The sequence below is a fragment of the Benincasa hispida genome, chromosome 9 (assembly GCF_027475165.1).
Source record: "Benincasa hispida cultivar pf3 chromosome 9, pf3_genome.v1.1, whole genome shotgun sequence".
NCBI lineage: Eukaryota > Viridiplantae > Streptophyta > Magnoliopsida > Cucurbitales > Cucurbitaceae > Benincasa > Benincasa hispida.
Genome location: NC_143486.1, coordinates 15,944,015 through 15,956,322, shown reverse-complemented (window position 1 = coordinate 15,956,322; position 12,308 = coordinate 15,944,015). Strand labels below are relative to the sequence as shown.

The following is a 12,308-nucleotide window of genomic DNA, read 5'->3' as shown; positions in this document are numbered from 1 at the left end:
AAGTACTTAAATTTGTAATTTAGTCCTCAAGATTTTATCCGTTTGCATTTCGAGACGCTTCAAAATCACCCGCGAAGCCGTTGAGAGAAATTCTGTGTGGATAATGTGAGAGATAAGAGAGATCATCACCCATTACTTCTCTGCTCCTTTCCTTTTCTCTTCAATGGCGACTCTGCAACAACAATTCCTCAAGCCTTCATTGACCTCCTCTCTCTTCGCTTCCTCCTCTCAACCCCAACTTCAGCCTCGAACTCTTACTTCCACTACCCCCAAAGCCTCTCTTCAGAATTCTTCCATCAATCGCCGCCAGTTTGTAGCTGAGACGGCAGCCGCGGTTTCTCTGTCACTTTCTCCGTTGATTGCTCCCGTACAACCGGCGAAGTCCGAAGAGTCTTTGTCGGAGTGGGAGAGACTTTACCTTCCTATAGATCCTGGTGTTGTCCTTCTCGACATTGCTTTTGTTCCTGATGATTTGGACCATGGTTAATTTCGATTCCTTTTGTTCCTTTTACTGCTTGAGAAAGAAATGCACGAGAATTTTGATTTTGTTTTCGTTTTTCTACTACAAATTTTGCGAGTCGCGAGTTGGGAACTCACTGGGTACGAAATATCTGGAGTTTGGGAGGATTTGTACATGGAACAGTTATGTGCACGCTTAATTGTTCGTCATGTAGACGTCTCTTAGGGCTTGAAGAACTCTAGTCTAGTTAGGTTAAGCTGGTCTTGTGAAACCTTCATCAATACTTTTTTTTTTTTTTTTTTTGGGGGGGGGGGGGGGGGGGGGGGGGGGTGTGCCTAATCGAATTCGTGGAAAGTATTTCTGATTATGATTTCTTCAAATGTTTTTATCTACCTTGTTGGTGCTTACGGATTTTGTCAAGGCTCCTGATTATTGTAATTTGTAGTTTCTCGTTTTTACAGTTATGGTTTTTGAGTTCGTTTCACCAGTATAATGCCATGAAATCATTTGACACTTTCAGCTCACTGCAGGCTTCCTTTTGGGGACTAGACAAACCATTTTAGAGACAAAAGATGGTGGAAGAACATGGGCTCCACGTTCAATACCCTCGGCTGAAGAAGAAGACTTTAATTACCGATTTAATTCAATTAGCTTCAAAGGAAAGGAGGGATGGATTGTTGGCAAGCCTGCAATTCTGTTGTACACTTCAGATGCTGGAGAAAGTTGGGAAAGGATACCTCTTAGTGCTCAGCTTCCTGGAGATATGGTAAACTAATATTTCATATCATTGATAAGGAATTGCCATGTATGATCGTACTTGAATTAGTTTTTTCTATTTTTAGATTGAATGGTAAGTTTTAGTCTTTGTAGTTATAAACTATAATGCTCATTTGATGTAGCTAAATAAGGTAAGATCGTAGGAGCATGAAGCTATTATCCACAGCAACTCAAGTGCACTCATTTGCAAATTAAGATGGAAATGTTGATTTATTTTAATATATCTACAGCTATTATTTAATCTGTGTTTTTCTGCCAGAAAGTGCTTATGTTTAACTCTAAAGTGGGTTATTCTAATATAAATCTTCAGGTCTACATCAAAGCAACTGGAGAAAAAAGTGCGGAGATGGTTACTGATGAAGGTGCAATTTATGTTACATCTAACAAGGGATATAATTGGAAGGCTGCAGTTCAGGAGACTGTTTCTGCCACTCTTAATAGGTGAGCTTCAGCAGGGGAGAATTGTCCATTCTATGAGTTTTTAACATCAAAGACTCGTTGTTTAGAATTTAACCTTGAAATCATGGTGGAATAATTAATAATCTGATAAGTGATAAGATTTTACTGGCAACTTGTGGCAGGAAATCATGGGCCACAGTTCACTAGTTTAGCACATTAAAGGAAGAAATTCAATCCTTATTATGAGATGCTAATGTGGTTTTTTTTTTTTTGCCTTTTGCAGAACAGTTTCTAGTGGTATAAGTGGTGCAAGCTATTATACTGGAACCTTTAACACAGTAAATCGCTCTCCTGATGGTCGTTATGTAGCTGTTTCCAGTCGTGGTAACTTCTACCTCACCTGGGAGCCTGGGCAGGTTTAACTTCTTTATGTCTTTTACTCTATATCTCACTTCTCAATGTATTGCTTTGAACTGGTTGTGGAAGCAGTTTGCTCCTACTAAATAAGATTGTTGGGTGCTGAGTTTCTCGTCAGGCTTAATCACCACGTTTGTAAGTCAATAAAACTTGGCTTTGTTTGCAATTCCAGCCATTCTGGCAGCCACATAATAGAGCTATTGCAAGGAGGATTCAGAACATGGGGTGGAGAGCTGATGGTGGTCTTTGGCTTCTTGTTCGTGGTGGAGGACTTTTTCTTAGTAAAGGGACAGGGGTAAGTAAAGTTGGTCCTTTGCATTTCTAGTCAAGCCACTCTAATGGAAAATATGGAAAATGATATAGAGTTGCAATGTGGTTTGACTTTAACCTTTAACAAGAATCATTCCCCCTTTCTCCTACCACTTACTCAAGTATTGAACGTATAAGTTTTCATCTTTAGACTTATGGCTGCATAATAACTCAATAGTGGATTTCTATAAGTGCATTTCTTTTCAGATATGCTTTCATTTGAAACTTTTTTTTTTCTTTCTTTCTTAATCAAAATGATGAAAATGTTGCAAGTGAACAAAACTAATTTTTCATAATTCATGATTTTCTTAATGTTTCTTTTATTGTTATCACTTTTTAATCTTGTTTCCCCTATTGGGTTTCTTGTATTTTTTACCATTAGCCTCTTTTTATTTTACCAATGAAAAGTGTTTGTTGTTTCCTTGCAAAAAATAAAAAGTAAATTCTAGATTGTCATTCTATTCCCAGAATTGCAGCTAGAAGCCTAAGCCTCTCAGCCAACTCCTGTTAAGTATTAACTGCTTGTTTAATTCAATATGTTTAATATAACAGATAAGTGAGGAGTTTGAAGAAGTTCCAGTTCAAAGCCGAGGTTTTGGCATATTAGATGTCGGTTATCGTTCAAAGGTAATCTTTTAAAATCATTTCAATGCCTATACTTCGATGCGTCTCCATTCATTCTTCAAGATTCCTGCTGATATTGTGATTCAGATAGAAATATTAATTTTGTTAGTTGTAAATAGCTAAAATTGACCTTCTTGGAGGCCGTACTCAATGAATCTCTGTATTTGCATGGGAGATTACATAAGGGAAGGGCCAGACAGAAGCCTCGATATGATTATGTAGTTTTTTAGTTAGGTTGATAGATATTTATGGAACGAGGTGTGGGTGTGTTCATCTTCTCTGGAGTAGTTAGGTTTCTAGTTTGATCACAAAATCTTCCTGCAATTCTTAACGTGAGGAATGGTGGTACTGTTGTAGAAACTGTACATTCTTGTGTCATAATAGATAATTGCATTGTCTATGACACCTTGAGCTGAGTGGGAAGTCACCTATATATTGTTCAAAGTAGGCATATCTAATCATCCCTTGACAATGAATACATAGTCTGTGTGCTGAATTTGGATATTCATATCCTTTGAATTTATCATGAGCACCAGACAAAAGGAAGTATCATCCCTTTGCCCAAATTGATCATGGATTTGATGGATTTTTATTTATTTATTAATTTCTGGTCTGAGTTGTACAGGAAGAGGCTTGGGCAGCTGGGGGAAGTGGAGTACTTCTGAAAACTACAAATGGTGGCAGGTCATGGACACGTGATAAAGCAGCTGACAATATTGCAGCCAACCTATACTCTGTAAAGTGAGTATGACCATTCTGTAAACTTTAGTTTGTTTTATAATTTTTGAAATCTGAAATTACCTCCTACTCAATTGCCTAGACTATCCCTTATATGAACTCTCTTTCTATGGCTGTCCTGTCTCCCTCGGATGAATAGTGTAAGAGGCAGAATCAAAGCTAACCTTGCTTCTTCTAGGGTCTTTCTGGGTTGAGTTTGGGATCACTTTTGGGAAGTAAAATTTTTTGTAACATGTTAGAAGCACCTTTCAAAATTTTTAAGGGTTTAGTTAGATAGTTGAAAATAATGTTAAAATAAAAATTGAAAACGTTACAAATCACTTGGAAGTGATTTTAAAGTATCAAGCTTTTATTTCAAAAGTCATCTCAAACCCACCCTCTAACATAAAAATAATATCAAGTTTTGTTGCCAAGAAAAGCCTAACACTTCCGATCATAATCGAGATGGAATTCTGCTATAATTTTGCAAAAGAAATTTAGGGCATTGAGTTTAATAGTGAGCGTGAGTTCCTTACTTTCGATTTACCTTCACGTGTTTTCTCTTATAATCTCCATGCATATCTGCAGGTTTATAAACGATAAGAAAGGTTTTGTGCTTGGAAATGATGGGGTGTTGCTTCAGTATCTTGGTTGAAGTGTTTGATTTTACCCGGTAATAATTCATATCACTATTTTCTCTCTCTTTGAGTTGTGAATTTGCTTTGCCTTGCTGTCACCGTTTAATTTCTTCTACTTGGAAAAAAGAAGAAAAGTTATTGACCTTAATCAATTGAAATTTGAACCACATGGTAAAAGTGTTCGTTTAAATTGTTTAGGACTCATTTGATGTTGTTTTAGATAGGGCAAATATCCATATATACCCCTGAATTTTGGGTATTCTATCAATTTAAACGTTAAACTAATAATTGTATCAATTTAAACCTGAACTTTGGGGATTGCATCAGTTTAAACTCCAAACTAATAATTGTATCAATTTAAACTCTGAACTTTTATAAATGTATCAATTTAATGTGTAAACTTTCATAATTGTATTAACTTAAACCCTTTATTATGTTTTATCTAGATTGAAATATTTATGTAAGTTAAGGGTTTAAATTGACACGCTTATGGAAGTTTAAAGTTTAAATTGATATAATTATTGGTATGGGGTTTAAATTGATGCAATCCCCAAAGTTCAGGTTTAAATTGATACAATCCTGAAAATTTAAGGTTTAAATTGGTATAGTTCTTAGTTTAGGGTTTAAATTGATATAATCCTCAAAGTTTAGAGGTATAAATTGACATTTGCCATATTTTTTAAATTGATGCTTATTTATATTTTCTAAAAATTGACATTCAAAATCGTTTTCAAAATTATACCCAAAACTTAAAAGCGGGAGAGAAAACTTTTAAAAACATATTTTTTGTGTTCAGAATTTTGTTTACTTAAAATTTTTTTAGAAAGGGGTTTATTTTAAAAAATCTCAAATGGGCCTAAATTTTCAAGATATAGGTCTTTTTTGGTAACTATTTAGATCCCGTTTGGTAACTATTTCATTTTTTCTTTTTGGTTTTTGAAAATTAAGCTTATTTCTTCTCATTTCGTAAATTGATTTGCATATTTCTTAAGTACGATTGTTAAATTCTTAGGCAAATTCCAAAAACAGAAATAACTTTTGAAAAGCTACTTTTTTTAGTTTTCAAAATTTGGCTTGATTTTTTAAATCATTGGTAAAAAGTATATAATAAAGTAAGAAATTGGAGGTGAAAAGAGTGTCTATAGGCTTAATTTTTAAAAATAAAAATAAAAAATAAAATGATTACCAAATAGAGGAACGGGGTCTTGATTTTTTGTTTTTAGTTTTTAAGAATAAGAATTAAACACATTACTTCCATCCTTAAGTTTCTTTGTTTTGTAATTCACTTTCCACCAATATTACTTGTCACGTGATAAATTTTAATTAGACAACTAATGGGCTGTACAAATATAGGTGTAAGCTAACCGACACTTTACTTTAAGAAAAAAACTAAATCAAATTCTAAAAACTATAATATATATATATATATATATATTATAGTTTTTTTTTAAAAAAAATGTAAAATTAAAGTCTGAATTTTAGGAGAAAACAAACATAAATTTCATAAATAGAAAATTAAAGAACAAGATCTGTACCAAACAGGACCTCAAGTTTTTGACATTTTTCTTATTCAGGTTACAGAACCAGATTCTATATGATGCTTGCAATGGGAATTTTGTATCATTAAATCATAGCTATGCATTCTTGCTTTCGATGATGGGATGAGGTGTTAATGCTACCAAGTTTCATATCTTTCCTTTTTTTTTTTCTTTTTTTTTTCATTTCTGAAGGTCACAAACTTTGAGCAATGCTTTCATTTGAAAGAATCGACATCGTAAATAGTTTTTGTTTTTGTTTTTGTTAAATATTTATAATCTAAACGTATACTTGTTCAGATGCCCATTGTTGAATGCAAACAATGATGAATTTGGAAGTAATATATATAGATGCCTTTTTGTCCTTTGATTATTATACAACTTTACTGTATATTCGAACCTTTTTTATGTATGTTACCGTTACCATTTCAACTCCCTAAGTATAACAATGATATGTATTTCATCTCAAAAAAAAAAAACAATGATATGTATTTATAGGATTCGTGGATGCTTTTGCACATGCTCTTTTGATTTCAGTTCTATGTATTTTAATATACGTAGGTGGAGGAATCGAACTTCTGATCTTAAAGTTAATAAGTTTTATGTTAGTTGAGTTATGTTCGTGATTTCAGCTATATCTTTTTGTCTTTTGACTTTTAAATGCAGGATGGAATAAATTTAGATTTTTTTTTTCATTTTCATATCTGTATGAAGATATGGCTCTATGAAGTCTATTCATTTTTCTTATGTGTAATTATAATTTAAATTTTAAAATAGTTTGATCACTTGTAAGGTAATCTTTCCAAAGAAAATTTGGAAATTATGTATTACACCAATTTGATATTGATACAAGTAAAAAAAATGTATTAAAAAAATCAATTTATTTAAACTCTAAAAAAATAATAATAATAATAATAAAGTACGCTTTAAAAGTATTTCAAAAGTTATTTTGAATAATTTTCAAACCCTTTAATTTTATTTTTTTTTTTCAAAATGATTTATTCTCAAAATTAAACACGCAAAACTAAACATGTCTTAAATCTCAACTCTAATTTATAAGATCTTTTTAGTAAAAATTAAATAATCATAAATTAATAAGAGGTAGTAAATTATACTTTGGTAATATATTTACATAAATTGTATTATATTGTTTGATTATATATATATGAATTTCCAAAAGAGAAATTTGAATTCTCCCACCTCCATCTTCTTGAAAATAAAAGGTAAAATTAAAAAAAAAAAAAAATTAAGAAAAATCTGCCCTTTGATTAAGAAATGTCGAAATATTGATTTTAACTTTTCATAAATATTTAAAATTTATTTTTGAAAATAGAAATTATGAAAATCAGGTTCTATAATAGTATGACATTAATCTAGAATGGTCTCTAGATCGTCGTCATATCGTTTCAAGATTTAATTTCCGTTTGAAATTTTAAAGAATTCAACTTCTATGGTAGTTTTAAAATGTCTACAAAAGGTCACGGTTAATACTACAACATTGAAAGAATGAAGATACTTTTAAAATAAAGTGCACAAGTATTTTCTTTATTTAGTTCAAAAGAGAAGAAAAAAAGAAACGGTTTTCGTCCTCATTGAAAACAAATAACCCTATTTTGTAACTTTGTGAATAATAAATTCATTAATTATCAAGAGGTATTTGGCACACCAACATGGGTTGAGTTGAGTTGGTAAAAATTACCAACTCAATGTTTGCCCACCAACTTTAAATGTTGGTGAAGTTGAGTTGGTTTTTTTACCAACTCACTTCAACTCACCCTAACCCTCCCTCTAACTCACTCAACTCTTTCCCTCCCTCAATGTTTTCAATGGTTCCATCCATCAGTCACCATCAATAACTATTGCTACTACACTTAGGCGATACATTCCGATGACAACCTTCACCGGCCAACACCAACAACCAACTCCGAGCTCCGATAACCACCTCTGATGATGACTTCGTTGACTAACTCCGACAACATACTCCAATGACCACCTTTTCTTAACCAACTCTGGGCTCCGACAACCAACTCGGGGCTCCGGCAACCACCTTCGATGACAACTGTGACAAATACCATCTTCGATGATCAACTCCAGTGAACACCAGCTTTGTTAACCAACACTAACATTCACCTTAGACGACCAACTCCGACAAAAGATCACCTCTAATGAGACCCTTAATGACAACCCTATTTAGTCTTGGTATTTCGATCTAGTTCATTCCGAATTTTTTAAGATATGTTGTAGCATGTTTGATTTTAATTTTATTTGCATTTAGTTTTATTCTAATCTAACTATAGTTTGTTATCTTACTTGTGGGACCCACACTAGTTGCACAATTCCTCCCATGATTAGTTTGAGGTTCATTAGTTTTAAGTTTGGAGTCTACTTTTTATAGTTCAAATTTTGTTTAACTATTGGGGAAAATTTATAATATATGGAGTGCTATTCATTGTTATGCATTTTTTTTTTACATGTGCATGGATATTTTTGTAGATATATGTTATGTAATTGAATGTTCAAAAATTGAATTCAAAATTTGTGTTTAGTATATGTTTACTTTATACGAATTTGTTATGTGTTAAGAATGAGAAAAAAGAATAAAGCATTTTTTTAGTGTTAAAAATTTTAGGAAAGTGTGTGTAGTTGGAAATTTTAAAAAATAGGGGAAAATTCAACATAAAATCAATTTCTTTTAGAAATACTGGACCAGATACCCAAACTCAACTCAACTCTACTCTACACCCCAAACACAGATTTTCGGACTCAACTCAACTCAATTCAGCACCGATATTCCAACTGTATACGAAACAGTCGATAGGACTTATTTCTAAGCCTCTACTCTTGTCTATGCAATGATGAATGATGCACACATAAAACAAAGTGACCGCATACAAATATTTTGGAAAGTTCAACCCAACTGAATGAGGTAAGTGATATGCAAATTGAAGTGGCTCCAAAAAGACATATCAGAAAATTTAAATTGGCCTGTAAAACCCAACAAACTCCCACTTGAACTAAAACTAGAATGTACATAATATCAATAATCCAAAACAGTGGGAATGGTAAATAAATACAATAAACTAGAGCTTGTTGAAGTTGTTTGGAGCTTCTAATTTGTAGGTCAGTGGAGAATGATGATTCTGCCTGGATAATTGATTCAGGCGCCACTAATCAAATTTGTTCTTCAACTCTAGAACACAAACTCAAACATTCTAACTCCACAAATAATCTAATTTTCTAAATAATTATTATCAACTCAACTCAACTATGGTCGTCAAACACTCCCTTAAATATCACAATTCACTATAGAGCATTTTTTTTTTTTTTTGCAAAGGTATTGTAATTAAAGTATGGAGTGGAGGGAATTGAACCTCTAACCTTGAGATCGATAGTACGAGCATATGTCAATTTGTTTTTGTTTTTGTTTTGTAAAGGAATAAAAAAATATATATATTGTGATCCTTAGGAGATATTATTGAGGTTTAGGCTTTAATTAACGTATAAGATAACTATGTAAACTTGTTATTAGTTTGTAACAATATATCGAGCTTAAATTCTATTTTTTCTAATTTCATGCCTTTTTCACATTACTCTTTTTTGAATAATTATTTTAAATGGTAAGATTGTTGAAAATATTTTCAATATAGCAAAATGTCATTTTCTATAAGTGATAGACCACCAATGGTAAGTTTGTAACAATATGTCAAGTTATTGATTTTTGTATTTGTAATATAAATTTTTAAGTAATAATTAATAATATTATTAATAAATGTGCATTTATTGTCAAATTCTCTTCATGGTTCAATGGTTAAGGGGTTGGCTAATGTTGCATGGGATATGTAAGTTTGAAATTCTTCTTAGACTTTTTAGTTCTTATATTTTTAAATCTATATAATAGTTTTTAGTACTTTTATTGTGAATACTTTTGTAGAGCTCTAATTCAATATGGAGAGATATTTTTATTGTACCATTAATTTTTTTACATAAGTTTTATATTCGCATTACTCTCTATATATTTTTGTATGTTTCCATGTTATTTTATATTCACATAACTCATATAGATTTTTAAAATTAATTTTAGAGTTTAATTTAGAGGATTATTTATTGTCACTCATTTGGATATGCGAACTTGGCAAGAAAGTTTTAAAATCTTTTTAGACTTTAAGTTTTTATGATTTTAAATCTATATTATGGAAGGTAGTATTCTTATTATTAATACTTTTGTAGAATTAATTCAAAATTAATATGGAGAGATATTATAAAAGAAAAGTAACAATGGAGACAATAGAGGCATCATCTTCAAAAGAGAAAAATGTTTTGGGTTCTTATCGATCTTATATAGAATTCAATCTAGAAGAACTATCCACAGATCCGGTTCAAAGAACCAAAATTTATGATTATAATTATAATATTTGAGATCAAGTTCGTAGAGCATATTTGCTAAAAGGTCATTGTCAGCCGAAATTTGGTACAAAGTCAAGACGATTTAGCCCAACTTGGTTTAGTGAATATTCTAATTGGCTAGAATATAGCATTTCAAAGGATGTCGCATTTTGTTCATGTTGCTATCAATTCAAACCAGAAGTAAGTGAAGATTCAAGAGCTGACTGTTTTGTTAGTGAAGTATTTTCTAATTGGAAGAAAAAAAGAGAAATTGCATATTTCATGTTGGTGGTCCTAATAGTGCACACAATACGGCTTTAGGTAAATGTGAGGCTTTTTTGAAACAAAAACGACATATTGAGACTTTTTTAAATAGGATGTCTGACCAAGCACAAGTTGAGTATCAAACTCAATTAGTTGCATCGATTAATTGTATTCGATTTTTATTACGACAAAGATTTTCATTCTGTGGACATGATGAGACAGATGATTTGAAGAATCAAGGTGGTCTTCTTTAACTTTTATAATTGTTATGCGACCATAATAAGGATATTGAAGCTATAACTTTGAAAAATGCCCCAGATAATTTAAAATTGACTTCACCGGATATTCAAATAGATATAGTGCAGCGGAAGTAGTTAATATGGTTATAAAAAATATAAGTGACAAACATTTTTCAAAAGACGTATCTTTAAATAAGCAAATGTCAATTGTATTACGATATGTGAATAAAGTTCATGTGATTGAATGATTTGTTGGAATCATACATGTCCATGATATAAGTTCTCTATCACTTAAGAAAGCCATAGACGACTTTTTTTTTCTCAACATGGGGTAAGCATCGCTAGTTTATGAGGACAAGGATATGATGAAGCAAATAACATGCAAGGTCAGTTCAATGGATTGGAAGCACTTATTTTTTTAAAAAAAATGAATGTGTTTTTTACATTCATTGTTTTTCTCATCAACTTCAATTAGCTCTTATAGCTACTGCTAAAAATCATGTGGAAATTGTTGGTCTGTTTTTTATTGTTACAAATTTGGTGAATGTAATTGGGGCATCAACAAAACGTTGAGATATTCTACAAGAGAAACATAGAATGGAAATTTTTTAAGCTTTTGAATAATGGTGAAATATTAAGTGGGCGAGGATTAAATCAAAAGATAATGATTAAACGATCAAGAGATACTCGATGGGGATCACATTACTACACTTTAACGAGTTTTATTACAATGTTCTCTTCAATAGTTGATGTACTTGAGACAATTGTGCAAGGTGGATCAAATTCAGAACAAAAATATGAAGCATAGACTCTAAAAAGTTCAGTTCTATCTTTTTGACCTTGATTTTCATATACATTTTACGAAAATTATCTTGGGAATTACAAATCATGTCTCAAGTATTACAAAGAAAAGATCAAGGTATTGTGAATGCAATGAATTTAGTTCAAATTTGTAAAGAAAGACTGCAAAAAATAAGGGAGCCTGATTGGGATTCGTTGTTCAGTATGGTTTCTGATTCCTGCCATAATCATGATATTGAAGTCCGTAAAATGGATGACCTATTTCTAATTCGAGGAAGACAAAGGTAAAAATCTCAACCAGTTACAAATTTACATCATTATCGTGTTGAAGTTTTCTATGTCGTCATTGATATGCAACTTCAAGAATTAAATAATCGTTTTACTAAAACAAATACTGAATTGTTTCTCTGTGTGGCATGTCTAAATCCAAGTAATTCATTTGTTTCTTTTCATAGAAAAAAGATTAGAAATTTTACACAAGAAACTTTTCAACTATTGAACTTATCTATGCTTGAGGATCAACTTCAAAATTACGTTATTGATATGCGTTCAAATATTGAGTTTGTTGAGCTAAAAAGCATATGTGATCTTGTAGTAAAAATAGTCATGACGAATAAAGACAAGGTCTATCCATTAGTTTACAGATTACTTACTTTGACATTGATTTTACCTGTCGCCACGACTACTGTAGAGTGAACATTTTCTGTTATGCATATTGTGAAAACTCGATGCGTAATCGAATGAG

The 12,308-nt window shown here is 31.6% G+C and overlaps 1 protein-coding gene across 1 annotated transcript; it reads left to right on the top strand.

The window, feature by feature from the left end:
* The first annotated feature begins 13 nt into the window (after positions 1 to 13).
* HCF136 (photosystem II stability/assembly factor, chloroplast (HCF136)) lies at positions 14 to 6,252 on the top strand. Its single transcript, XM_039044139.2, has 9 exons — positions 14 to 482; positions 991 to 1,226; positions 1,548 to 1,678; positions 1,920 to 2,052; positions 2,226 to 2,348; positions 2,915 to 2,989; positions 3,612 to 3,727; positions 4,292 to 4,376; positions 5,916 to 6,252. Exons 1-8 carry the CDS (start codon positions 164 to 166, stop codon positions 4,356 to 4,358), a joined length of 1,200 nt encoding a protein of 399 aa, XP_038900067.1. The 5' UTR covers positions 14 to 163; the 3' UTR covers positions 4,359 to 4,376; positions 5,916 to 6,252.
* The last annotated feature ends 6,056 nt before the right edge of the window (positions 6,253 to 12,308 follow it).

Coding starts and splice junctions, on each gene's coding strand:
- HCF136 (XM_039044139.2), top strand. CDS start 164: ATGGCGACTCTGCAACAACAATTCCTCAAGCCTTCATTGACCTCCTCT. Junction 2,990..3,611: donor ATGTCGGTTATCGTTCAAAG/GTAATCTTTTAA, acceptor TGAGTTGTACAG/GAAGAGGCTTGGGCAGCTGG. Junction 3,728..4,291: donor GCCAACCTATACTCTGTAAA/GTGAGTATGACC, acceptor GCATATCTGCAG/GTTTATAAACGATAAGAAAG.